The 27,634-nt window shown below is 38.1% G+C and overlaps 1 protein-coding gene across 1 annotated transcript in view; it reads right to left on the bottom strand.

Annotated features, from left to right (window-relative positions):
* Nucleotides 1–27,634, bottom strand: part of LOC126474866 (calmodulin-binding transcription activator 1) — a 1,815,894-nt gene that overhangs the window by 105,685 nt on the left and 1,682,575 nt on the right. The window contains exons 24-26 of the mRNA XM_050102346.1: nucleotides 26,386–26,555; nucleotides 12,927–13,108; nucleotides 12,201–12,346 (exon numbers count right to left, since the gene is read on the bottom strand). Coding sequence (XP_049958303.1) covers nucleotides 12,201–12,346; nucleotides 12,927–13,108; nucleotides 26,386–26,555 — 498 coding nt within the window. The remainder of the gene's footprint in view (nucleotides 1–12,200; nucleotides 12,347–12,926; nucleotides 13,109–26,385; nucleotides 26,556–27,634) is intronic.

The following is a 27,634-nucleotide window of genomic DNA, read 5'->3' as shown; positions in this document are numbered from 1 at the left end:
TAATGTGTTTAAGAAGGGTAAAGGATGAAAAAGAAATCAAAAGAATTTGCAATCAGTTTGGATGCATTCAAAATCCTGATGACCATTGGAAACATGTCAAAAATTATTTAGGCAAAAAGGGAAATGAGAAAGCACAACAATACTACCTAATCTATAAAGGCATACTATTTTATAGACATAGCTCTGACAGCAACAGGTGGAAAGTTTGTTGGTCAGATCTGTTTACAGATGCATTAATAAGATATACTTATGAAAGTTTTGGACATTTTGAATTGCTAAAGTGTATTTAAAAATATTCAGGAAATCATATACTTTCACAATATTTCTAGAAGGGTCAGGAGTTTCCTTGCTAGCTGTGACCAAGGTCAAAGAGTAATGTGAGCAACAAAATTAGCAGGGGCTATATGCAAAACATTATCCTAGATAAACAAATGGATTTAGTAAGCATCTACTTGTTTGACCAATTACCAAAAGCCAAAAGTGGTTTTTGTTACATATTTGTGAGGGTAGATTTGTTCTCTAATTACATGAAACTTTACCCATTGAAAATGACAATCCGCAAGAGAATTACCGAAAAAATCACGAAAGATCACTTCAATACAGTAAGCATGCCTAAAGCAATCTTTTTGGACAATGGAAGTCAGTTTACTTAAAAAACATGAAAGGAGTTCACAAATGATTACAACATAAAACATATACTGATTTCAGCATATTCACCAAAATATAGCCCCACAAAAATGTATATGAGAGAAACAGGAAGACTGTGTAGGAATTACGACAAAGGTCATGCCAACTGGATAGGAAAAATTAATATTTTTGAAGGCATAATTCCACAACAGGGTTTTCACATTATGAGATTTTGTTTGACAAAAAGCCAGCTTATTTGATTAAAGAACTTACAGAATTTCCTGTTTGTAAAGATATTTCAGCTTATGAAAAATATGAAATTGTGAGAAAAACAACAAAACAATAGTATGATAAGAAAAAACAGTGACATGAGATGCAAAGCATACACAGTTCAGCATAGGAGATCTTGTATTAACAAAAAGCTACATAAAACCCGTGTCACGAAACAAAATGCTTGATAAATGTAATCTGAAGATTGGTGCTAGACTTATCCATTGAAAATGCTCATATTCTATTTAGTAATTTAATGAAAATACACAGTACATGGATTTTATACATATCATGTTATGAAGATTAGTGACGGAACATTTTTCGTGCATTGATATGCGAAAATTTCAGTACAGAAACTCTGTGAAAACCATAATCTGAAAACTTTACCAAGTTTTAGGTTATTTGAAGAGTGATTCTGATGAAATATTTCATACACATTTGGCAGTTTGCTTGAAAGGTTTTAGTTGTTATCTGTACTATGTGTACAATATGATGTCTTATAATGATGGTACTATTCACATCCGACACATATTTGACTAAAACATGTCACTGCACGTAAACAGGTCTAATTGCACCCAGAGAGTGTTTAATATTTTAAAGAGACAGTAATGTTTAGTTTGATTTATGTGTGCATATTGTTGGAAATAGTAATTATGTTGATTAATATACTGAGGTTACTGACCAAAATATTACTCATAACCAAGATAAAAACAGACATGTAGTTCTGAAATTTCGTTTTTGCCCACAATATGAGAAATCTGCCTATAATGAAACAAACCATGCAACTACATCACTTTTGACAAAAGAGACAAAGAGACGTGAAGTCGAGAGGACTTAGTCCATAATGTTATAAATATGTTATTTAAGTGAACACAAATAAGAGTAACGTAATCATGAAGTATTTATGAACTTGAAATGTATTACTGGCAGCCACATCATGTAAATATGTAGGTTAACTTATTCAACACTGATAAGCCAGAGACTGATTTACTATGGGGTAGGAAAGAGAACTGATTTTAAAGTTTAAATTTTTCTCTTAGTTATGAGACTGTACAATGTAACATTGACATGTTCAGTGAAACTTAGAAAGTTGCAAAATGTAAATTAAGGGATTCATATTTGGATATTTGTTATAACCAGAGACTGTTTACAGACATACATCATATATCATGCATCATGCATCATGAACTTATGAGAGAAAGACTGACTCAGTAAGTGAAATGATGGTAAAACGAAGGACTTACACAATGAAATAAAATGTGAGAGCACATAGAGACTGGAAGTCAGTATTAGTTTGCCTCCTCAGGCTTTTGATAATAAGAGATGTAAAATTAACTTTACTATGAGTCATTAATCAACCAGCAGTATGTCGACTGCACTATGAGAAGAAACGTGTTTTTACAGCATTTGAGCTGCAATCATCCCTTATATGTAATGTAAACTGTGGCACTAGGACTGCCATTGTAATTGTAGATCATCTGAATAGCATTGTGTGAACAGCATCACTTTGAAATTTGTTTTGGATATGTCATGTAAAGATTTATTAAACATTTCAAAACTAATTTTTTGCATTTCTATGAAAAATTTATTTTACACTTGTGTTTTGTACTTTTTAGAATACTGAAATGTTTTTTCACCTGAATGTCAGTAACAGATGCTACTTCTGTCCCACCCAGTAGCTGAGGAACTGCACATGTAAATACTTTGAGAAACAACTGCATCCTCTTGTTTGAAAATATGTATGCACAAACAGTACATGTAACCCCATTTAATTTATTTCTGTCTCTCAAATATTGTATTTATTTGTTTCAGCCTTGTTTCATATTTGTTTATTAAAACTGCAAAAAGTTTACTTATCTTTGTCTCGAAATATCAAGATTTTCACCTGTTGACAGGAATTCGTTAAGAACAGATAATACAAGTGATAAAATATCTACTGTTATGTACACCTGTTCACATTGGAATTCTGTGAAAGTTAAGGAACTTGCAATCCATCTTTGACTTACAGACAAGTTTTACAGAAACTATTTGTGTCATTGGTAAACTGATTATGTAATTTTGGAATGCACACACAACAGAAAATTTGTATTGCCACGTTCACTGCCATAATGTAGAATTGTACCCACTGTTACTCAAACAAGCTTCAAAAGTTTTGTCCAGTCTTTGGCTGTATAAGTCTTTTGGGTGTGTGCAAAATGTAATAGCTAGCAGATTCTCACCCACTTTAAATTAAAAGTATAATTTGAGTCTATTTATGATAATTCCAAACAGAGAAGTATAATCAGTAGGTCATGTGAAATATTGTATCTGTGAAATATGATAAAGTATATTTTGTGAATTTACTGTGAGGAAGGCTATTTCAAGTTTAAGTTGATCTGCTAGTGGCAGCACTATATTTTGCCGCTGACACTACCTAAATGAAATGTATTTCATTAATTTTCTACATCAAAAAGGAAAATGAATGAGGTTATTGCAAAATATGTATATATAGACCCTGTGAGGTCACTGCTTAATGCCAGTTTTTCAAAAGATTTCAAAGTGGTCACCGTGTCAATGAGTTTAGTAAAAATAAGAGAACACACTTTTTTGGACAGAGATCTTTGGAGGAGGCAGAGGAAGACTTGGTTCTTTGTTTATAGGTGGAGGTATAATGGCTGCGCAGTAGTGTGATAGCTTTTCTTTCTTTCCTCAATCTCAAGATATGAAAAAAACTTCTGGGAAACTATAAAAACAATATGTGTAGCACAAATTAATGACATATAACTGACTGATTGGCCAGTGGTTGTTTCACCAGGAAATCAATTATCTTTTACACAGCAGCAGAAGCAGACCAACTCACAGCTCCAATGATTCTGAAAGTAGAGAGGAACTTCTCAGTGTGTATGGTTATTAACATATGTTTATTTGAAATCCATGAATGAAATAAAGAACTGTTTATTTCTGTACATGCAATATTCCATTACTAGTCTCATGCTGAGGATGTGTTCTGGACAGCTTCTGCAGGGGGCAAAATTCTTCCTGGTATTGTCCAATTTGTGCTTCAAAGTGGTTTTGATCATGTTGTAAATTATATGGGAAAAAATTTGTATGTGCAGTCCAGAATGGTTACTTCTCTGTAATTACATGGGTTGGTTTTATCTCTTTTTTTTTAAAAAAAAAATGTATGGATTATTCCTGTGGTCCAATGCTCTGTAATTTTCTCTGTGATCCACATTTTTACTAGATGTTGGTGGAGATTTATGATTTCAGGTTTTCCTGCATTCTTCAAATTCGTGCATAGATTAGGTCTTTGCCACATGCCCTGTGATTTTTTGGTTCTCTGATTGTGAGTTCTGCCTCACTGATCATTGGACAGTCTATTAGATCAGGGGTGGTTTAAATTAATGCTTCCATATTTACTTGAAATGTTTTTTAAAAGTTTTCTGAAAATCTCTGCAAGGATTTCCGCATTTTCTTGGTTACTATATGTGCTAACAAAGTTGGACATACTTTTTAACTGCCAAATGTTTTGTGATAATATTACCATTTCTTTTTCTTGAAATTTTCTTCCATCATTTCTGGAGTGTTTTTAAGATGTTTAAATTTCATTTGTCTGATGATTTTTATGAGTGTAATGTCTTCATTTTATTATTCTTAATTTGATTCTTCTGGCATTTTGGGCCTGATGATTTATCCAACCTTGCTGTCTTTTCTCTTCCAACTAGCTGCATTCTTCATTCCACCAATGTTTTTTCTTCCCAGAATTTTTTGTTGCTAGTTCTCCTGCTATCACTTTTAATTTGATAATCAATTCTTGTAGTGCTCTGGCATCGACACAGTCTTCTACAGATTTCTGTAGCACTCCACATTTTGTATTAATTCTCTTATTTTTATTTGGAGGTTTGTTCTTTATCATAGAGGTTAATTTAATTTTGATCTTTACAATATGGTGGCCACAACCTGTGTATTTAATGTTGCAGATTGCACAATGGTGAAATTTATGAAATCAGGTAAGGCCTTGTAGCAATCACAACTAGCAGTGTAGTGCAGTGCAATGCAGAACAGTTCGGTTCACAAGTGCATCACTCGTGTGTCACATCAGAAGTATTTTATTTGGTGTGGATAACTTAGTTCTGTGCCGGCCACCAGGAGCACCTGTGTTGTGTCCATTCCTCTGTGCCGTTTATTCTTAGTATATAGTTTTTTATGTGGTCTTGTTTTCTCCATATTAATTCTTAAGTACCTTTTTTTCTCCATGTTAGTTCTTTAGTGGTGGTGGTGGTGGTGGTTAGTGTTTAACATCCCGTCGACAACGAGGTCATTAGAGATGGAGCGCAAGCTCGGGTTAGGGAAGGATTGGGAAGGAAATCGGCCGTGCCCTTTCAAAGGAACCATCCCGGCATTTGCCTGAAACGATTTAGGGAAATCACGGAAAACCTAAATCAGGATGGCTGGAGACGGGATTGAACCGTCGTCCTCCCGAATGCAAGTCCAGTGTGCTAACCACTGCGCCACCTCGCTTGGTAGTTCTTTAGTAACCAGTCAACAAGACACTTATTCATTTTCACGCAAGTCTTGCCTTGACATATGCTGCGTCTAAAAGACGTCCTGTATTAACTGCCAAATAAACAAATAAAAATCTTGTCATCTCAGCATTGGAGATATCATTGTGCGTTACATATTGCAAACTAGCAGGCTAACTGGTCGGACGGACCAGAACCTAGCCCTGCAGTCAAACTGGTGACCCTGACATGATTTATCACCTGCCTGATGCACAAAATAAAGTGATACTCTAAGATGACGGAAAATCTGACTGCGACTGACCCTGCTGTATCCAGACTTGCCATTAGACTACCACCCTTTTGGCCTCACAATCCAGTGCTATGGTTTGCACAAGTTAAAGCTAGTTTCTTTTACTCTGGAATAAATGCCAACGCTACCAATTTTCCACTGGTCGTGAGCCAGCTCTATCATCAGTATGCAGCTAAAGTGCAAAACATGATTACTGCGCTGCCAGAGAGTAATGCCTATGACCGGCTCAAGGCAGAACTTATCCACAGAATGCTGGTACTGTGCCAGATAGCCTGCTGAGAACCATCTGGAGCAGTCAGTTGCCGCCTGCCTTCAAAACAATAATAGCATCGCAGTTGGAAATGCCTTTAGACATGGTGGCAAAAGCTACCAGACAAGGTACAAGACAGTATCTCATCTGTGCCTATTAACGTAGCAAATGTGCAATGCGCGAGCATGTCAGCCACAGTTCCATTCACCAATTACAATGCTCTGATGGCAAAGGTCGATATGTTGATGCAACACATTAGCCAATTGATGTCTCAGTGTAATACCAACAGTGATTGTGGCTGACCGAGATACCAGAAGCACTCCCACAGCAGATCATCAACTGCCTCATCTGTGCCTGCGACTGAAACACAGCAGGGGATATGCTGGTATCACAGAAGATTTGATGATCAAGCTCACTGCTGTACTAAACCATGCACATACCCAAATGCCAGCGGCGATCGGGTGTAGACGCTTCATCCGACTGCCAGTCTGTGTTACAGCTTCTGTTTGTGAGTGACCAGCACACAGGCAAGAAATATGTGATTGACACTGGCTCTGACCTGTGTATTCTCCCGCAAACAATGTTACACTGGTGTAGACTGCATATGTCGTTCTCTCTAGCTGCTGCAAACAATTCATCTATTGTGATGTATGGTACACATTGTTTTGGACTAGATTTAGGCCTATGCTGAGTGTTTGTGTGGGATTTCATGATCACAGGCATCACCAAGGCAACAATAGGAGCGATCTTCCTTGCACATTACAAACTTCTGCCTGACATCTCCCCAACACACGCCTTGTCAAGCAAACCACTGGACTGATGGCTGCAGGATTCTGGCGTCCCACAACCATCCAATCCACCAAGCTGATTGAAACAGCAGACAGCGAGTACACCACTTTACTTTGAGATTTTCCAGCACTGACAAAACCTCCAGGTATGCCTAAGGAAGTGAAGCATAGCACAGTGCACCATATGAAGACCCTCAGGGGCCGCCATTATTCTGCAGACCTCAACGGTTAGCCCCGGATCAGTTAGCTACTGTCAAGGACAAGTTTGATAGTATGATTCAAGAGGGTATCACGCAACCGTCCAGAAGCCCTTGGTCATTGCCATTATATCTCATGCCTAAGAAGTGAAGTGCTTGGCATCCAAGCAGGGACTATACAGCACTTAACGCCCATACAGTGCCCCATTGCTACCCAGTTCTGTTGTTCTGTAATTATAACTATACACTGAGTGGTGCCCACCTGTACAGTGTGTTGGACTGCGCCAAGGCATACACGCAGATATTTGTTGCCAAAGAAGACATCCTGAATACGGCCATAATTAAGCACCTGTTTGAAAGTAAATTCATGACTTTTGGCCTCAGAAACACTGCACAGACTTGGCAGAGATTTATCAACTCAGTGTTGTGAGGTCTGCCATTCTGTTTTGCATACCTTAACAACAAACTGGTATTTTCAGTCTTGCCAGAAGAACATCGCCAGCATCTCATACAAGTTTTTAAATGGCTAGACGAATATGGCATCATTCTCAACACAGCAAAATGTATTTTTGGTCAACCACTAGTAGATTTCCTTGGCCACCGAATCTCTCTTTCAGGCTCACTACCATTACCTGACAAAGTGGAAGCCATCCTACAGATCTCACGGCTGTTCACAGTTAAGGAGCTGCAATGATTTTTGGGGATGTGGAATTTTTACCGCTGACATTTACCTCATGCAGCAGATATTTAGGAACCATTACCAGCTGTGCTGGCAGGTGCGAAATGCAAAGGGAACACAACTATACAGTGGACAGACTGCAGGACAGCTGTGTTTGAACGGGCTAAACAAGCAATAGCAGATGCTGCATTGTTGGCACATCCTGAGCCAAGTGCACCATTGGCATTGGTTGTAGATGCAAGCCAGATAGCTGCGGGTGCAGCATTGCAACAATACAACAATGATGCATGGCAACCTCTAGCCTTCTTTCCACAAAAACTGTCACTGTCTCAGTGTAAGTGGAGCACCTATGACCGAGAACTCTTAGTGATATACAAGGCAATCAAATACTTCCATTCTCAGCTGGGGGCCCATGAGTTCACCACATTCACAGATCATAAGCCGCTGACATATGCCTTTCGACAGAACAATATTAACTGTTCACCACGGCAGCACAACCACTTGCTGTATATTGCGCAGTTCAGCACAAACATCTAGCATACATCCGGGATCGAGAATGTAGTAGCGAATTGTCTCCCGTGTCAGCAGCGTCTCCACCATGGACAACATGGAACTCGCAGAAGCAAAACTTACTGACCCAGAACTACAAGAGCTGTTGCAGGAAAACAAATCTACATTGGATCCGCAGTTAGTCAACATTCCTGGCAAAGGCATCAAGTTGTACTTGTCTGCAGTCAAACCATGATCGTTTTTACCCGCAAGATTCAGGAAAAATGTGTTTACATCTTTGCATAACCTGTTCCATCCTGGCGCACACACTACAATACACCTAATCTCAGATTGCTTGATGTGGCCAGGGACGAAGAAAGACTGCCATGAGTGGACCCGATGTTGTACAAGGGGGGACCCAAAAGAAACTGGACTCCAAGGGCGATGCCACTTGTAGGCGTAGTGCAGGGTTCTCACACTAGATGGTGTTAGTAGAGACCTTCATGATACAGCTATGCAGACAGCGTCAGTGTAGAGCTGAACGTGCAAGTGTGATATTGTGGTTCTCTGACTGTTGGTGGGTTACCTCTGTGAAGTCGTTATGGCAACTGTAAAAGAACAAAGAGTGTGTGTGAAATTTTGTTTCCTGCTTAAAAAAAAAATGCAACGGAGAAACACCAAATGCTTCAGGAAGCTTTCCAGGAGGACACTATGAGCCGCACACAGGTTTTTGAGTGGTTTGGGTGCTTTAAACGTGGTGAGATGTGTGTTGAAGATCAAGCTTGTTCTGGACGCCCTTCAACATCGCGAAATGAGGAGAACATTGAAAAGGTCCACCAAAAGATCAACGAGGATCGTCGCCAAATGATCGACCAAATTTCAGCAGAGACAGGAATCAGTTGGGGCTCATACCAGCAGATTTTGAGTGAGGATTTGCACATGAGATGTGTTGCTGCTAAATTTTTTCTGCACCTTCTCACACAGGAGCAAAAAACCATTTGCATGAATGTGTGTCAGGACTTAAAAACAGAGATTGCATGTGATCCAAACTTCTTGAACAAATTCATTATAGGGGATGAGAGTTGGTGTTATGGGTATGACCCAGAAACCAAGCAAGCATCAAGCCAGTGGAGGACTCCCAACTCTCCCAGACCAAAAAAAGCAAGGCAAGTGAGGTCAAATGTGAAGACGATGATCAAGTTCATGGAATTGTGCATCGGGAATTCGTACCCCCTGGCCAGACTGTTAACCAGCACTTTTACTTGAATGTTTTAAGGCATCTGCGAGAGGATGTGAGGAGGAAACGCCCAGAACTTTGGCGATCAGGTGACTGGTTTCTGCATCACGACAACGCTCCAGCACACATGGCCTTATGAGTGACCCACTATTTGGCATCTCAGAGGTGGTCTGTCGTTCCCCAACAGCTTTGCAAAGGGCACTGGACAATATCAAACTTGAAGAGTTCCAAACATGCTTCCAACAGTGGGAAAAGAGACTTGACAAGTGCATCGTATGTAATGGAGAGTATTTTGAAGGTGACTGAAGTAATTTTGTAAAATGGTTCATCAAATTTTTAATGATAACAATCCGGTTTGTTTTGGGTCCCCCCTCGTATACAGTGTCAGTGCAGTAAGGTCGGCTGGCATGCACAAGCACCTACTGGAAACTTTCCTATAACCAGCACCCATTTTACGCACATACACATTGACATTGTGGGACCGTTACCACCTTCAAATGGTCATCAATATTTGCTGACGATGATCAACTGATTCACATGTTGGCCAGAAGCAGCTCCAGCAGACAATGTCTCGGCAGAAACCTTGGCATATGCCTTCATATTAAACTGGGTGTCATGATTTGGCTGTCCTTTGCACATCACCACAGTTCGTGAAAAACAATTTACTCTGAGTTATTCACAAAGCTAACAGTGTTCTGTGGGATGAGCCACCACAACACAACCAGCTACAACCCAGCCAGTAACAGCATGATAGAGCATTGGCACCACACTTTGAAAGCAGCCCTGATGTGCCACAATGCTGGATGGACAGTAGCTCTCTGACCCTCCAGCACCTTACACAGGTGACATCAAATCACCAGTAGGGGAGGTCGCACAGTAGATATTCTTGTGGATGGAAAACAAGTCCCTGTTACAACTGACATGGTCAAACCAGCCTACATCTTCATCGAGCCACACCCAACCGAGACTCGGTGAACACAGCTTCACCCAGAACTTGGTCCGGAACAGCAGCTCCAGTACCACCACTGACCAGGAAATCAGTTCCAGGGGACCAGCACACCGCAAGGTCTGGTCAGCATGTCCACTTCCTGGTGCGCTTCCCGGATGGCGCTCCACTCCCACTGAGGAGGCTGTTGTAGTGACCACAATTAGTAGTGCAGCGCAGTGCAATGCAGTGCAGTTAGGTTCACAAGTGCATCATCCGTGTGTCACACCGCAAGTATTTTATTTTGCGCAGATAAATTAGTTCCACACTGGCCACCAGGAGTGCTGTGTTGTGTCCATTACTATGTGCCATTCATTCTTAGTATAAAGTTTTTTCCATGTTCTTGATTTCTCCATGTTAATTCTTAAGAATCTATTTTTCTCCATGTTAGTCCTTTAGTAACCAGTCAACAAGTCACTCGTTTTTCTGTGAGTCTTGCCTTGATATACGCTGCGTCTAAAAAACGTCCTGTATTCATTGCCAAATAAACGAATAAAGATCTTGTTATCTCAGCATTGGAGATATCATTGTGCATTATTTATCGCAAACTAGTAGGCTAACTGGTCCGAATGGCCAGAAATTAACCCTCTGGCCTAAATACCGTTTGCCTTTTCTACAGTCTGCATGTTCCTTGGCTTTTAAATTATGGGGTTTCCTTCTGTAGTATGTTAACTTTGAGATAAGTTTCAGTCTATCTTTGACCATTTCTGTTGGTTTGCTTATGAGCTGGCAATTTTCCAATGATATGTCAGTATCTTCTTTCTTGTCCCATTTCTCCATTACATCACGAAGGAGAATTTTAATGCCCGATGGCGAAATGTTTATCAAGATTTGCTCCAGAATATTCCAGTTTTCCAATTTCTCTGCGTCCTTTAAGGTATTATTTTTCTGATTTATGGGAGTGTGTGTGTTGATAACTGTGTATGGCTTACTTGTAGATTTCAAAGTTAAGGCTGGAAGTCTGGATGATTAAGATATAAATTCTATGATTAAGTCAATGACTGTGAGATTTATTAGAAACCATTTCCACATTGTAGGCAACTATTCATGAATTGTTTTCCTGGTATTCCTTTATGAATTCGGTGTCCTTATCCATTGGATCTTGATCACTGTTCCTAATTTTTTTTAATAGCCATGATTAGAATTTTGTGTTTGTTCATTATGCCAGTAACGAGCTTTAATTTCCCAGTTTTACCCAGAAAGTTAACATTGTGTCAAGAAGAATGTGATCTCTTTAGATTTAATGTTTCTGAAGGTTTTGTGTACTTGGTGCCTGTTGGAAGTTTAAATGCCTTTTCTGCCTTCTGAATGATATCCCACTGAATCCGAATCCTGTCTTGGAGTTCTTCTGCTAAGAATTTTCCACAGTCGATTACTTAATTACAATTATGAATGTACTTCATAAGAGATTAAGGGTAATGCTATCCAATTGCGAAGAAGACTAGAAACTCAAAGATACCTTCCATCCTTGATAACTAATACCATTGGAATTGACAAAAAACGAGAGTTGGCCAAGGGAGGCCGATAGGAAGGAAGAAAGAAGGAGTTTGACACAAGTAGGTGGAAGCAATGCCAGACTTAACCTGGGCCCCCACAATTGCCATCCATGTAAATTATTGCACAACTTTAAGAATGGGATTTTTGAAAACTGAGAGCACAGAGGGAATGTTAACTGGATGAAAGAAATTCACTGTGCAGAATAATTTTGAAAATACTCTATATAAAATACAGTCAATAAAAAATAGTAAATGTATATCTACAAATGCATGATCTTAGCTCTTCAAAGTGAGTAAAATATATATTGTACCAGTCACAAGTGTACTGAAAGTGAAATACAATAATTTATACTAATATTTTTATCACAGTTAAAATGTATAAGGTGATTACCTGTTTATACCGACGATAGTAGTTTTGAATAAGTACTGCAGCAGCTCTTTCTTTATCCTGTTCCTCCAACTTCTTTCGGCCTTTATATGAACGGTATGCCTTTTGAATGATTTTTGCTGCTTCGTACAGTTCTCGTTGTTCCCTATCTTTGAAAGTAAAAAATAAATTTTCAGGAGCCAATAATGAAAATTGTAAACATAATCAAAAATTTTATGAAATTATTGCCACAACAATCACTGAATGTCCAATGTTTAATGCCTTTCAGAACCACTATACTTACACCTCTAATTCCACCATATATGCACTCATTCACCTCATTTGACATTTGTTATTTAGGATATGAAGGAATCAGAGGAAAATTATTTACTGAAGTACATCATGTGAACTCCTACATTTATATTTGTATACCATGTTTTTGTTCTATGATTAACATTTACAAACTGATACCATTTTGAAATAGAGATACACAAATTTAAAATCTGCATTAGATTCTCTCATGAAGTGTCATATTTTCCTTTACATGATAATGTTTAAAACAATCTTGAGGCCAACATCTTTCACAACACCTTCTGCTGCACCCAGTTGTTCTGACTCATTTTCCTGAGTAATCAGTACAGTTGGGAGTATTTACTTGCAATTGTATATTTTATAAAGCAGCAGCCAGAAAACATTCAGGTTTTAGTAAGAATGAACCAGGATCAGACAGGCAAAGTAAAGAACAAATACCTGAAAGTGTGAGGTTTGAGAAATCCTTCTCAAAAACATTTCCAGATGCCTGAAAAAATTCACAGAAGTCAGCTGTAGTTGGTGGTGGAGATGGCGAATCAAGTGTGAATGAGCAAGGAGACTGTAGACAGCTGGAGGAGGCTGGGCTCATGGAGGAGCCTGGTGTGCTCACATCATAGTACCTGCACAGATTTACACACACTCATGTAGTGACCATTTAGTGGAAATATTCACAAGACTTCCCAACATTGGAAATTTAACACATACTTAATTTGTTACATACAATGTCTTATGCATCCATAATGAATTAACAATGAAACCTCCTCAAATTTTAATGGATTTCCTGGTATTAAAAAGAGCCCATTTGATATTCAGGGAAAATGTCTTACTTCTTAAAATACTCTGGGCTATTGTGCTGTAGTTGAAAGCATTTCTTGTAGAAACCAAATGTTTTGTTCATATCTGCTGATGACATGTTGAAGAGGAAGGGAGGGGTATGTTCTATGCATGTCTGATTCACACCCCAAGCTTTCTGCAGACTGCTGTAAAAGTTTGTTTCTACATCTGATGTCATATGTTTCCAAAACTCAAGTGCAACTGGCCATTGTTGATTGCTGTTGTCCACTACTGCTCCACTGTGTGGCAACAGAAGTAACAAAAGGCATGAAAGTTTACATTTTAGAATTAGGGAAATGTTTAAGACCCCAAATGAAAGACATTTTCAAATTTTACAAAAGTCTGCCTTTTTTGTTCAGTGCCTTCCCACTTATGCAACAAAAGTAAAGCAATTTATGCTGGAGAAAGATGAATCGTCATCAGCAAAGTCACTCTGCCAACCAAATCAAGCTGCAGGATCATCTGACTTATGGCTCTCTTGAGCTGCACTTGCAGAACAGAGCTCTCTTCTGTTCTGAGTCACCATCAGAGTAGACGCTAAATGGCTGTACCTTTCCTTATCTTTTCAATTCCCTTATTCTCCGAGACAGCTCTCAGGCTACTGAAGTTATCTGTTACTGTACCCCCTTCCTCCTGCCCATGGTAATCCTCACTACTAATCTCCATAAGAAAATAAACTGATGTGGTTTCTTTTTTCTGAACATGAGTACACTATTTCCAAGCCCACATCACTTTTAAATTGTGACTACAACTCTGCCCTCTGAGGGGGTGTACACAGGGTTACAATTATATTTTAATCATGACGTTTTTAATTTTTTCTTACAACATGCTTTGAAGTATATGGGGCAGTGGACAAAGCACAGAGAGTGTATGGTGTGACAAGTGAGGATTGTGTTTTGTAAGTAACTCAACTCCACGCATTATCAAAAAATAAGAATAATCATTCCAAATAATAATAAGAATTATTCTATATTTTTTCAGCCAATGTAGAGATCTTAGGAAAATATGGCTTCCAACATGTAGCACAATGAATTTTCAAAGACATTTCAAGGACATGCACTTAGTTGCTTCTTTGTGGTGATCATGTAAATAATGTATTAACAACAAAAACACTTAATTTTGACATAATTATTTAATTGGATAGATAAAAAATCTACTCACCAAGCAGCAGCAGAACACACACATAAAAGACTGTTGTAATTGGTAAGCTTTTGGAGCCAGTGGATCCTTCTTCAGGCAGAAGCGTTGAAGGGGAAGGAAGAGGGGTGAAGGAAAAGGACTGGAGAGGTCTAGGAAAAGGGGAAGATTTCAGGAAAGTTACCCAGAACCATGGGTCAGGGGAGACTTACTGTATGGAATGAGAAGGAAAGACTGATTGTTGGGGACTGCATCAGACAAGATTTGAAAACCTGGAGATTATAGGTGGAAGACAGAGTAATAAGCAGACTTTCACTTTCTGTTTCCCCAGTTTTTAAAATTTTGTCTGTTTCATGACTTTCCCAATCAATTTTTTCCAATCTTTTTCTCGTATCATATAGATAACCCACTCATTACCTCTTATTAATAATTTTTGTATGAATTTTTCTAATTTTTCTGACATTTTTCCCTTGCTTTTCTTCCATTTTTCTACCTTTTCCACTCCCTGCTTATTTATTTATTTATGCTACTTCCACAGTTTCTAACTCTCCAAACTGTCCTCCCTTGCCATGATGAATCCCATCCCATGTTACATCCCATATTTTCAAAAACCATGCCTTTGCACTATCACAACTAAGGTCCCAATTCTGTTTCTTGAAACCTGCTTGTCTCTTGGAGTTACTCCAAAAGGCCAAACACTGAAATCCCCTGTTTCTGGATGAAATCCTACCCTACACCAGGCTCTTTTACAGTTTCAAATACAGCAATATATTGCTCTTATCTGGCTAATCTGTGACCTATATGCCTCATCAGTCAATTTCCACTCTACCAGACTTCTCTCCTTCTACAAAATCCTGCAGTTATCTGCCCTTCATGTTTCCTTGAATGGTATCATCAACCAGGCCATCTTCAAACTGCAACAACATGCCCGACTTCATATCAAAAAGCTATCCCACCTTCCCCTAAACAGTGGTGTGTCCCTTCCTGCCTACAGCTTCCTAAACAGCCATACCATCAACCACCACTCCTCTCCTACAAACCGAGCTTGGCTAACTTCCTCAACATCCCACAGCCTTCACCACTATCTTCCAGACCAAGAATAATCCATAATCCCAAGAATCAGTCACAACAGTACACTGTCCTTAACTGCTCATCTAAAGCTCCCCCCCCCCCCCCCCCCCCTGAATTATGTGTATTAGTAAGGTTCTCACTTTCAGCCCTAAACCTACATTTGATCATGCTCTCTTGGTGAAGGACCTCCTTTCCTTCACACATAATATCCGCTAAAAATATCACTTTTAAACCCAATCCCAAAACCTTTCACCAGAAAACCTGACCTTGAATTCTGCTATGGACAGTTCAGACCATGATCCCAACTTGATCCACCACCACTACCACAAAATCATCCCTTACAAGCCTTCTGAGAATTCCTCATATCCAGTATTGCTTCACAATCATTCCTCAGGTCTCTACATGACCCTAACCTGTCCTCTGCTGAATTCCATGCTCTAAGTTCCTTAAAAGCTGATGACTCCATCATTATCTTTCCAGCAGACAAAGGATCTACCACTGTAGTACTAGACCGAAAGGAGTATGTTACTGACGGTCTACGCCAGCTGTCTGATACCTCTACATACAGTGTCTGCCATCAAGATCCCATCTCTGTAATTCAAACTGACCTCACAAGGACTAACACCTCAATCCATAGAACTTCTCATCCCACCCAAACCATGCACCCCGACCTTTTACCTTTTTCTTAAGATCCACAAATCCTATCATTCTGGCAGTCCTATAGTTGCTGGTTTCAAAGCACCCACCAAATGTGTATCTTCCTTAGTTGATCAAGACCTGCAACCCATAGTACAAAGACTCCCCTCCTACATAAAAGATACCAACCATTTCCCAGATCGTCTGAAATCCGTGCTCGTCCCACATTCACCACACACCTTGCTTGTCACCACTGATGCCACTTCCCTCTATATCAACATCCACCAGGTACATGGTCTGTCTGCTGCTGAACATTTCATCAGGCAGCACCCACCTGATTCAATACCTATGATATCCTCCCTACTCACTTTAATCAACTTTATACTTACCATCAGCTACTTCACTTTTGAGAGGCAGACATACAAACAGATCAGAGGTACAGCCAAGGAAACCATGATGGCTCTTTCCTATGCCAACCTTTTCATGGGTTGCTTGGAGAGGGCTTTCCTGGGATCCATAAGTCTTCAGCCCCTGGTTTGGTTTAAATACATTGGTGACATCTTTACCACATGTACTCAAGGTGAGACTGACCTGCTAAAATTCCTGGAATCTCCCAATTAAACTTCAAATGGTCCTTTTCCAAATTCCATGCCACTTTCCTTGATGTTGATCTCATCCTCACTGAAGGCCAGCTATACACTTCTGCCCACATTAAACCTACCAACAAACAACAGTACTTACATTTTGACAGTTGCCATCCTTTCCAAGTCAAACATTCCCTCCAGTAGAGCCATGGCCTCCAAGGCAGACTTATTTATTCAGATGCAGACTCTTTAAAGTGATACACCACCATTCTCACCTCAGCATTCACTGCACATAATTACCCCAACAGCCTAGTTAAAAAGCAGATTTCCTGGGCTATCACATCCAGTCTTGGTACTGCTGATCCCCCCAAAAAACAATTTCAGAGCACACCATTGGTGACTCAGTATTATCCCGGTCTGAAATGTGTTAATCAGCTACTTTGATAGGGCCATGACTTCCTAAAATCATGCCCTGAAATGAGATCCATTCTGTCCAAAATTTTGCCCACCACCACCTAGAATAGCTTTCTGTTGCCCTCCCAATCTCTGCAGTATTCTTGTCAGACCTTATGCTCCTTCATCACCATCTCCCTACCCTATGGGTCCTACCCCTTGACCGACCCTGCTGCAAGACTTGCCTTATGAAGCCTGCTACCACCACCTTATAACAGTCCTGTAACTGACAAAACATACACTATTAAAGGGAGAGCCACCTGTGGAACAACATGTCATATACTAGCTGTTATGTAAACACTGTTCGCCCTTCAACATCAGTAGGACTACCACCGCACCCTCCCATCTCTGTTATGTACAAGCATTTAGCTTTTCACTCTTATTAACTAATGCATGATGTTTAAGCAGTAAACTCTGTCTGCATATTACCCTGTCTTCCACCTTCAAGCTCCAGGTTTTCCAAACTGACAATATAGCTATTGCAAGGTGAGTTCCCTGCAAATTATACTGTGTTTTGCCATAAGAAGCAAAGCCAAACCCACCAAGTCTGAAATGTTAACTTTTCTCATTTGAAGAAGCAGCATCAGTTATGAGTAATGGTTACATCTCTCTTGTTGATAGGTTTCATTTTGTTTCATTTGCCGCAACACAGTATAATTTGCACAAACTCACATTACTCTGATGTCACACAAGCACATTGCATCCTTCTCTATAGGTGGTGGTGGTTATACTTAGCACATATACACCAGTTATGGGTAATATCAGACATGCATTTTTTCCCTCATAATTCTTGTGGTATAAAGACATTTTATCACCACAGTCTAAATGATTATCTACTTTACTTTCCAAAACATGGCCCACTGTACATTTCATTTTCATCTTCTTCCAGTAATGTGTTAGTGTGCTACTACCTTTTCTACATGGGAGCCCATGTTCTATCGACATGTCCTAGAGCCTGACTCGGCTCCAGAACATTCCTTGTTTTCTGATGAGGGGTGTGAGAAAGTCCTGTTTGTTGATACATTTGGGCCTCTATGTCTCTTGTTGTTGTGGTTTAGTACTTGGCTCCTATTATGATTTTAATTGTTCATACTACTATTATTCTGTTTCTTCACCTTACAGTATTTTGCTTCATTCCTTCACTGGAATGGGGTGGATAATGATACCATTACATTATTATTATTATTATTTCTTTCTTTTCTCAGTCGTTATGTCTGGTCAAAGATGGAAAGTGACGTGGACCTTGATCAAGCGTGACTTCCTTTTAACTGTACGGTATATGTTATATTGCATTTAGGAACTTTCGTGTAATTGAACATGTATCAATAATTACAGATTTCTGTAGTTGTATATATAAGTTTGGATGTATCCAGAGACGAGGTACTGGCAGAAGTAAAGCTGTGAGTACCGGGCGTGAGTCGTGCTTCGGTAGCTCAGTTGGTAGAGCACTTGCCCGCGAAAGGCAAAGGTCCCGAGTTCGAGTCTCGGTCGGGCACACAGTTTTAATCTGCCAGGAAGTTTCAGTTTGGATGTAGCTGTATTGCGTTGACGTACTGGTGGATATTGTGTGGTATGACTCCTGTAGTTGATAGTATAATTGGTATAATGTCAACTTCATCCTGATACCACATGTCCTTGACTTCCTCAGCCAGCTGCATGTATTTTTCAATTTTTTCTCCTGTTTTCATTTGTATATATGTTGTATTGGGTATGGATATTTCGATTAGTTGTGTTAATTTTTTCTTTTTATTGGTGAGTATGATGTCAGGTTTGTTCTGTGGAGCTGGTTTATCCGTTATAATGGTTCTGTTCCAGTATAATTGGTATTCATCATTCTCCAGTACATTTTGTGGTGCATACTTGTATGTGGGAACATATTGTTTTATAAGTTTATGTTGTAAGGCAAGCTGTTGATGTATTATTTTTGCTACATTGTCATGTCTTCTGGGGTATTCTGTATTTGCTAGTATTGTACACCCGCTTGTGATGTGATCTACTGTTTCCATTTGTTGTTTGCAAAGTCTGCATTTATCTGTTGTGGTATTGGGATCTTTAATAATATGCTTGCTGTAATATCTTGTGTTTATTGTTTGATCCTGTATTGCAATCATGAATCCTTCCATCTCACTGTATATATTGCCTTTTCTTAGCCATGTGTTGGATGCGTCTTGATCGATGTGTGGCTGTGTTAGATGATACGGGTGCTTGCCATGTAGTGTTTTCTTTTTCCAAATTACTTTCTTCGTATCTGTTGATGTTATGTGATCTAAAGGGTTGTAGATGTGGTTATGAAATTGCAGTGGTGTAGCCGATGTATTTATATGAGTGATTGCTTTGTGTATTTTGCTAGTTTCTGCTCGTTCTATAAAGAATTTTCTTAAATTGTCTACCTGTCCATAATGTAGGTCTTTTATGTCGATAAATCCCCTTCCTCCTTCCTTTCTGCTTAATGTGAATCTTTCAGTTGCTGAATGTATGTGATGTATTCTATATTTGTGGCATTGTAATCGTGTAAGTGTATTGAGTGCTTCTAGGTCTGTGTTACTCCATTTCACTACTCCAAATGAGTAGGTCAATATTGGTATAGCATAAGTATTTATAGCTTTTGTCTTGTTTCTTGCTGTCAATTCTGTTTTCAGTATTTTTGTTAATCTTTGTCTATATTTTTCTTTTAGTTCGTCTTTAATATTTGTATTATCAGCAGTCGCTGTGGTTATCCAATATGTAATCTTCTTGTTTACTGTGTTTTCCCTTGACTATGCTATTTTTCTTACATTTGTCTGTTCCAAAAGCCATATTTATATCATTGCTGAATAGTTCTGTTATCTTTAGTAATTTGTTGAGTTGTTGATTTGTTGCTGCCAGTAGTTTTAGATCATCCATGTATAGCGGATGTGTGATTTTGTGTGGGTATGTTCCAGTAATACTATATCCATAATTTGTATTATTTAGCATGTTGGATAGTGGGTTCAGAGCAAGGCAGAACCAGAAAGGACTTAATGAGTCTCCTTGGTATATTCCACACTTAATCTGTATTGGCTGTGATGTGATATTATTTGAATTTGTTTGGATATTAAGTGTGGTTTTCCAATTTTTCATTACTATGTTTAGGAACTGTATCAATTTAGGATCTACTTTGTATATTTCCAATATTTGTAGTAACCATGAGTGGGGTACACTATCAAAAGCTTTTTGGTAATCAATGTATGCGTAGTGTAGCGACCTTTGTTTGGTTTTAGCTTGATATGTCACCTCTGCATCTATTATCAGTTGCTCTTTACATCCTCGTGCTCCTTTGCAACAGCCTTTTTGTTCTTCATTTATAATTTTGTTCTGTGTTGTATGTGTCATTAATTTCTGTGTAATGACTGAAGTTAATATTTTGTATATTGTTGGTAGGCATGTTATGGGGCGATATTTAGCTGGGTTTGCTGTGTCTGCTTGATCTTTATGTTTCAGATAAGTTATTCCATGTGTAAGTGTATCAGGGAATGTGTATGGGTCTGCAATGTAACTGTTAAATAATTTAGTTAGATGTGAATGTGTTGAGGTGAATTTCTTTAGCCAGAAATTTGCTATTTTATCTTTTCCAGGGGCTTTCCAATTGTGAGTAGAATTAATTGCTTGGGTGACTTCATGTTGCAAAATTATCACTTCAGGCATTTGTGGTATCATCTTGTACGTATCTGTTTCTGCTTGTATCCACCGTGCATGTCTGTTATGTTGTACCGGGTTTGACCATATGTTGCTCCAGAAGTGTTCCATGTCTGTTATGTTTGGTGGATTGTCTATTTTAATGTGTGTGTTATCTATTGTCTGGTAACATTTCTTTTGGTTTGTGTTGAATGTTTGGTTTTGTTTCCTTCTATTTTCACTTTTTTTGTATCTTCTAAGTCATTTGGCCAATGCTTGTAATTTCTGCTTCTTTTCATCTAATTGCTCTATTACTTCTTGTTGTGAGATTTTACCTAACCTTTTTTGTTTTTTTTCTGACATTTCATTTCTTATAAATTGTGTTAGCTGTCCGATGTCTTTTCTCAGTTTTTCTATTCTGATCTGTAGCCTGTGTTGCCATGCTGGTTTTGTGGGTTTCTTCTGTGTGTTGGTTGGTTCTGATCTCTGCCTAGTGTGTATATTTAGTGTAGTGAGTGCTCCTATATAAACCAATAGTTGTAACTCTACCATAGTTGTGTTTTTATTTATTTTGTTGTGTATGATTGTGTTGATAGTTTTTATTGTTGTTTCAACTTGTGGGTTATTTGGCGGTCTATGCAAAAATGGTCTAATGTCTGTATTATTATTATTATTATTATTATTATTATTGTTATTATTATTATTATTATTATTATTAATTAATCAATAAATAGCTCAAATGCTAACTTCTCTCGAGTACTGCATGATCAATACTTATTTTAAAATTTATTCTGGATGTCACTCCAAGAGGTGAATTACTTAGTGTGTATGGTTACCCATTCTGCAGCATTCTCTTCTAGATAGCTAAAGATGAAATCAATCTTTTTTTAATTATCCCATGTTTGGGCAGTGATTGAGATAATATCCTTAAGAAACTCATGGAATATACATCCCCTTCAGATGTGAACTCTGGAATTATTTCATTAAAATTTCCCCATTCTTCAAATGAAGTTCTTATGTTAATTCTGTTGAAAAACCCACAATTTTCATTAAATTTCCTTTAGTTAAACTAATCTTATGTTTTAACTAACTCCTTCCGCATCCTTTGGAATACCAAGTCTATCCTTACTGTCTCAGCCGATGACTGGAGAGTACATACAACTGATCCAACTTTTTCCTGAACCTACTATTCAACTAAATCAATAGCATGCTCTCTCAAGGCTGCAAGATTATATCCTGAGATTGTAATTACATCTGACTCTTTGTTTTGCTCTAATACATTAATTCTGCTGATAGTGTCTGAGATTTGTTCATTTACCTTGGTAAATTCATTTTCCATAAAATGTTTAACCTGTTTTAAATTCTTATTTATCTCATTAAATTGTTCATTCAGTTACATTGATTAATCATCTCAGTATGTACTCTTCTGTTAACTCCTTGAGCCCCAGAGGTTTCTATGTCAAACCACAATTTTATTCAAAAAACAAAGATGATGTAACTTACCAAACGAAAGCATTGGTATGTTGATAGAGACACAAACAAACACAAACACACACACAAAATTCAAGCTTTTGCAACCAACGGTTGCTTCATCAGGAAAGAGGGAAGGAGAGGGATAGACAAAAGGATGTGGGTTTTAAGGGAGAGGGTAAGGAGACATTCCAATCCCGGGAGCGGAAAGACTTACCTTAGGGGGAAAAAAGGACAGGTATACACTCGCACACACACACATATCCATCTGCACATATACAGACACAAGCAGACATATGTAAAGGAAAAGAGTTTGGGCAGAGATGTCAGTCGAGGCGGAAGTGCAGAGGCAAAGATGTTGTTGAATGACAGGTGAGGTATGAGCGGCGGCAACTTGAAATTAGCGGAGGTTGAGGCCTGGTGGGTAACGGGAAGAGAGGATATATTGAAGGGCAAGTTCCCATCTCCGGAGTTCTGATAGGTTGGTGTTAGTGGGAAGTATCCAGATAACCCGGACGGTTTAACACTGTGCCAAGATGTGCTGGCCGTGTACTAAGGCATGTTTAGCCTACACGGCATGTTTAGCCACAGGGTGATCCTCATTACCAACAAACACTGTCTGCCTGTGTCCATTCATGCGAATGGACAGTTTGTTGCTGGTCATTCCCACATAGAAAGCTTCACAGTGTAGGCAGGTCAGTTGGTAAATCACGTGAGTGCTTTCACATGTGGCTCTGCCTTTGATCGTGTACACCTTCCGGGTTACAGGACTGGAATAGGTAGTGGTGGGAGGGTGCATGGGACAGGTTTTACACCGGGGGCAGTTACAAGGGTAGGAACCAGAGGGTAGGGAAGGTGGTTTGGGGATTTCATAATGAACGCTTTCGTTTGGTAAGTTACATCATCTTTGTTTTTAGATATATTTTTCCCACGTGGAATGTTTCCCACAATTTTATTCATTTTGTTTTGAAGTACCAGTGCCTTTAGCATGAACCACCAATACTACAAAAGCCCTGGTCCACAGCACTGGTACTTCAAAACAAAATGAATAATGTTGTGGTTTGAGGCAGAAACTACTAGGCCTCAAAGGATTAAATTAGAAATTATTGTTGTAATTTAAATATTTCCAATATGCTCTTCCAGTTTTTGGACCTGCTTATTTATTTTCTCCTTTATATCACTCATAGTATCTATTTCATCATTTCATTTAATGATCATCTGAACTTCTCCCTCAGTATGAGTTTTTTTCAATCTCACGCCCTGAGGATCTGTATTTGCATTTAAGTCAGATATGGTTTGACCTATCCTATCATTTGTAGTTGCTAGCTTCACCTTTAATTAGCACTTGACTTATCTAGCATATAATTTAAGCCAGTCTGAGCTTTTAAGTTTGCCATCATCATCAATACCTCTTCCATCTTATGGGTCAGTATAGACAAACAGTTAACATAATATTTAATTGACAACTAATCATCTCTGGCAAACTACTGTTACAGTGGTGGAGATAACTTCCACAAGACAATTCTTCTGAACACAAATTCACATTAGGTATCCACAAAACACACTACAAAAAATGTTAATTTGGCTTCCATTCAGCTCACCAAAGTTGTTCGCATAACTTGTAGCACTGTGTTGTCAACAGAGAATTGGATTGCTGGATTCAGTAAACCAGGCCTGCCACTGGGTCATGAGTGGCTGTCATAGACATCCCCCCCCCCCCCCCCCCCCAACTGCCACCACCACCACCACCACCACCAATTGCTGTAACATAGACATCCCCCCCCCCCCCCAACTGCCACCACCACCACCACCACCACTTGCTGTTACATAGCTCTGGACCAGATTAAATGAATAGTAGCCATTTGTAGTTGTGGCTGCCAATCTTTTAACTCATGGACTTGATTAATACTTTGTAAATATAATGGTTGTCAATTAATTTGGAAATTATTCAAAAACAAATGATATCTGCTCAAATCTCTTTATTTATTTTTTTCAATGTATTTACTTGTTTATTTCATCATAACATTCTGCTCTTGACAGGGTTACTAATGACCGAAGAAAATTACCCTCAATGCATCTCCTATTAAAATATCAGTTTTTATCGTCTCTTCTTTCTCAAATTTTATTGATTTTCAGCACAAACTATTATGGGTCCCTTCATGGTCAGAATGTTATGTTCCCCTTGAAATATATGTCAATATACTCTGTGTTCCAATTAAAATTCATCACTTTCTTGAAACTCTAAACTGCTACACCTGTAATTAAAATTTTTTTCAGGCTGTTCCAGTGCATGTTGATGGACCTCATTACTGCTGCAGTTATGTTTGTTCTCAGATCTAAGAAACTTCACCAAATTTTGACTTTCTACAAGTGAATACTAAGTAATTCTTCACTTAAAAGCTCCATATATTACGTATGAATGTTCATCATCATCATCTTGTGTGGCACTAATACATAACAGAGTTCAATACCTGATGAACTTCTTGAGATTTTATATTTGAATGAACATAAAATCAGGCCAGTCAATTTATTCTGTTCTGCCATGATGTCACTCCATACTGTCATGGCATGTGATCATCTGTTATACATCACACATTTCCAATCCATACACTGACTCATGGAGGTTTCACAAATCTCACACAGGTACCACAACTCATGGTAATACTGCAATCACACCCCACTTTGAAGACATGTAGCGTCTATCATATACACTTCACATGCACAACAGATAACCAAAAATCCACAAATGGCCACCTCTTTTTAAACACTAAATAATTATACAATTTAACAATCACAACCATAATTTGTCAATGAACTAGGTGTAGCTTTACATGTTACTCTACCAGAGTTCTCAGCATTTGACCAAATTTTCATTCCTGTCACTTCTTAATGTAATCTGCGCTTTCCCCTTAATCCCGTAATCAGTGGCTTAATTCCACATCCCAGAAAGCTCTCCTTTATAGTCAGATTATGGAATGACTGATCAAGAAATACTTCAGGTTATGTTCTTTTCCCATCCCTCAAGAAACTTAAAGGAGGCATACCTGAAGTTAAAGATATATCTACAACACTTCCAGATATCTCTCTGGGGACACACATAACTATTTTGAGGCAGTATAAAGAACACTGTTTCTCAATGATTAATTGAAATAAACTTTACAGGTGTGCAACAAACATTGTGAATAAATTCTCAGGAGATTAATGTAACTCAGAATGTAAGTCTTCATAAAAGACATGTGTGAAACAAAATGCACATTTAAAAGAAATTATATTTTTAATGTTCAGAAGAATTTAAGACCTGCTTCTTCCTAAAGACACAAGAAATAATCTTGAAATATGTTTTGAGTCAATGTTCTAGATTAGTTGTTATGCCTTCACTCATCCCTTGGGCCTTACCCTGAAACTTATTTTCTCCACAACTCGTGTCCTGAAACCTAATAACTCAATATTCATCCCTGAGTGCCTGTAATGGACTTACCCTTTTTCATTTTCTGCAACTGATAATGTTTATCTTTGTTTCATTTACCCTTTTTCATTTTCTGCAACTGATAATGTTTATCTTTGTTTCATAATGGCACTTTCTCTCTATTTTTACTATTCTCTTCTCCAGTGCTCATTTGGCATTAAAATTGTTTTATCTGTATTTGTTTATTTAGTTTACATTGCATTTGCATTTTCCTTTTCATCACAGAAAAGCTACACTTAAAAAAAAAAAAAAAAAAAAAAAAGTCTGTGCTCCTATGATGTCTCCATTTGTAAAAAACTGACCCAAATACTGACTGCAGCCACACATTATTTTTATTTTGTCATCTCAAAAAGGTCCTGTGTTTAGTAAAGTACAAGGGTTCCCTCATATATCTGTTTGCCTTACATTTTATACCTCGTACAGAGAGACAGAAGAAACTGTTCCATTACAGTTACAAAGGACCTTAAACTGAAAGAATATATTGTTGCATTTTGCTGTACCCTTCCCGTATTTTATACATTAAAAAACAAGGAAGGATGAAAAAGTGATCTTATGCCATGTGGCTTTGATGCTGAAAACAATAACGAAAACTAAAACTAAAATTAATACTCACCTATAATTGTGATCACTGAATTCAAAGTTAAATTCTACAGGCTCAAATGATGAAGACGTTTCATCAATCAAAAGAGGTTCCATGAAGACTTCTGGTAAGGTATCACTATTTCCAGCTGATGAGTCATTTCGTGAACTGTCCTGGTCCAACATTACATCTGCACTCTCATTCTGTAATTTTCAGAATAAATTTGCAGTGGTAATGCTTCCATAAATATGAATCACGTAACAAGAGATTAAATAAATATGAAACAGAATATTTTGCATAATGTTATACAATTACCAACAAATACAGGACTGGAAATACATGAAATCTGAGTTATTCACTGACATTGTGCCCATAGTATTTTGTACATCTTAAAATGGTTAGAAACACAATGATTGCTGTATTTCATAAAAAAATGTATTTGTCTTCTATGTATGGTACTTAAAAACAGTCAATATAAGTGTTTTTATTACTTTTTCTCAGTATGCAGATAAAGACCGGTCAAGATAGAGAAAAATTGTTTTGGCATCAGCCAATTTCATTGTGTTTTATATATTTCTATCACACATTTACATTACAAAAATTATTTATTCTTTAAATGAAATGTAATTGATAGAGACAAAATACTGTAAATATCAGACTAATGCTAGTAATATATCTGTATCACGGATTCACGAAATGTGATATACAACACACAACTAATAAACTGGGGGGGGCACAGTCATAGAGTGCCGTCATTTCCGCTCAGTCAGTGAGTACATGGTTCTGTAAAGTACTTCCTTCACATCCACTTGTTTACTTCATGTATGATTTATTTAATGGTGTAAGGTGAGTTTTATACTAGATGTTTAATTCACATATTCATTTACGGTACTTCTTACAGAATTTGTGTATATAATTTCAGGGTTGTTGACTTTCCCAAAATTTGTACTGCAACGTGCCATCATAGATACAATCAATCAGTAAATAAATAAATAAATTTCCAGTGTAATTAATGTGTTCATTGTAGTTTAAGTTGAAAGTTTCAATTCCCTGAAGATAGGAATTGGATTTTAATCCTTGAGCTGCAACCCTCATAAAACAGTAATATCCACAACCCTCATAAAACAGTAATATCACGTTACATTTGAAACATGCTCAATGATGTTATGAAGAAGTATCCCATAAACAAAACATGCAGCGAAAATAATGATGAAAAGAACTGAAAATATACTTTTGATTAAGAACTGATGAACAAAGATGGGCGATAAAATTTCAAAAGATT

Source organism: Schistocerca serialis, chromosome 4 (assembly GCF_023864345.2).
Source record: "Schistocerca serialis cubense isolate TAMUIC-IGC-003099 chromosome 4, iqSchSeri2.2, whole genome shotgun sequence".
Taxonomy (NCBI): Eukaryota; Metazoa; Arthropoda; class Insecta; order Orthoptera; family Acrididae; genus Schistocerca; species Schistocerca serialis.
The sequence above is the reverse complement of the archived record's forward strand: the minus strand, read 5'-3'. Positions and strand labels throughout refer to the sequence as shown.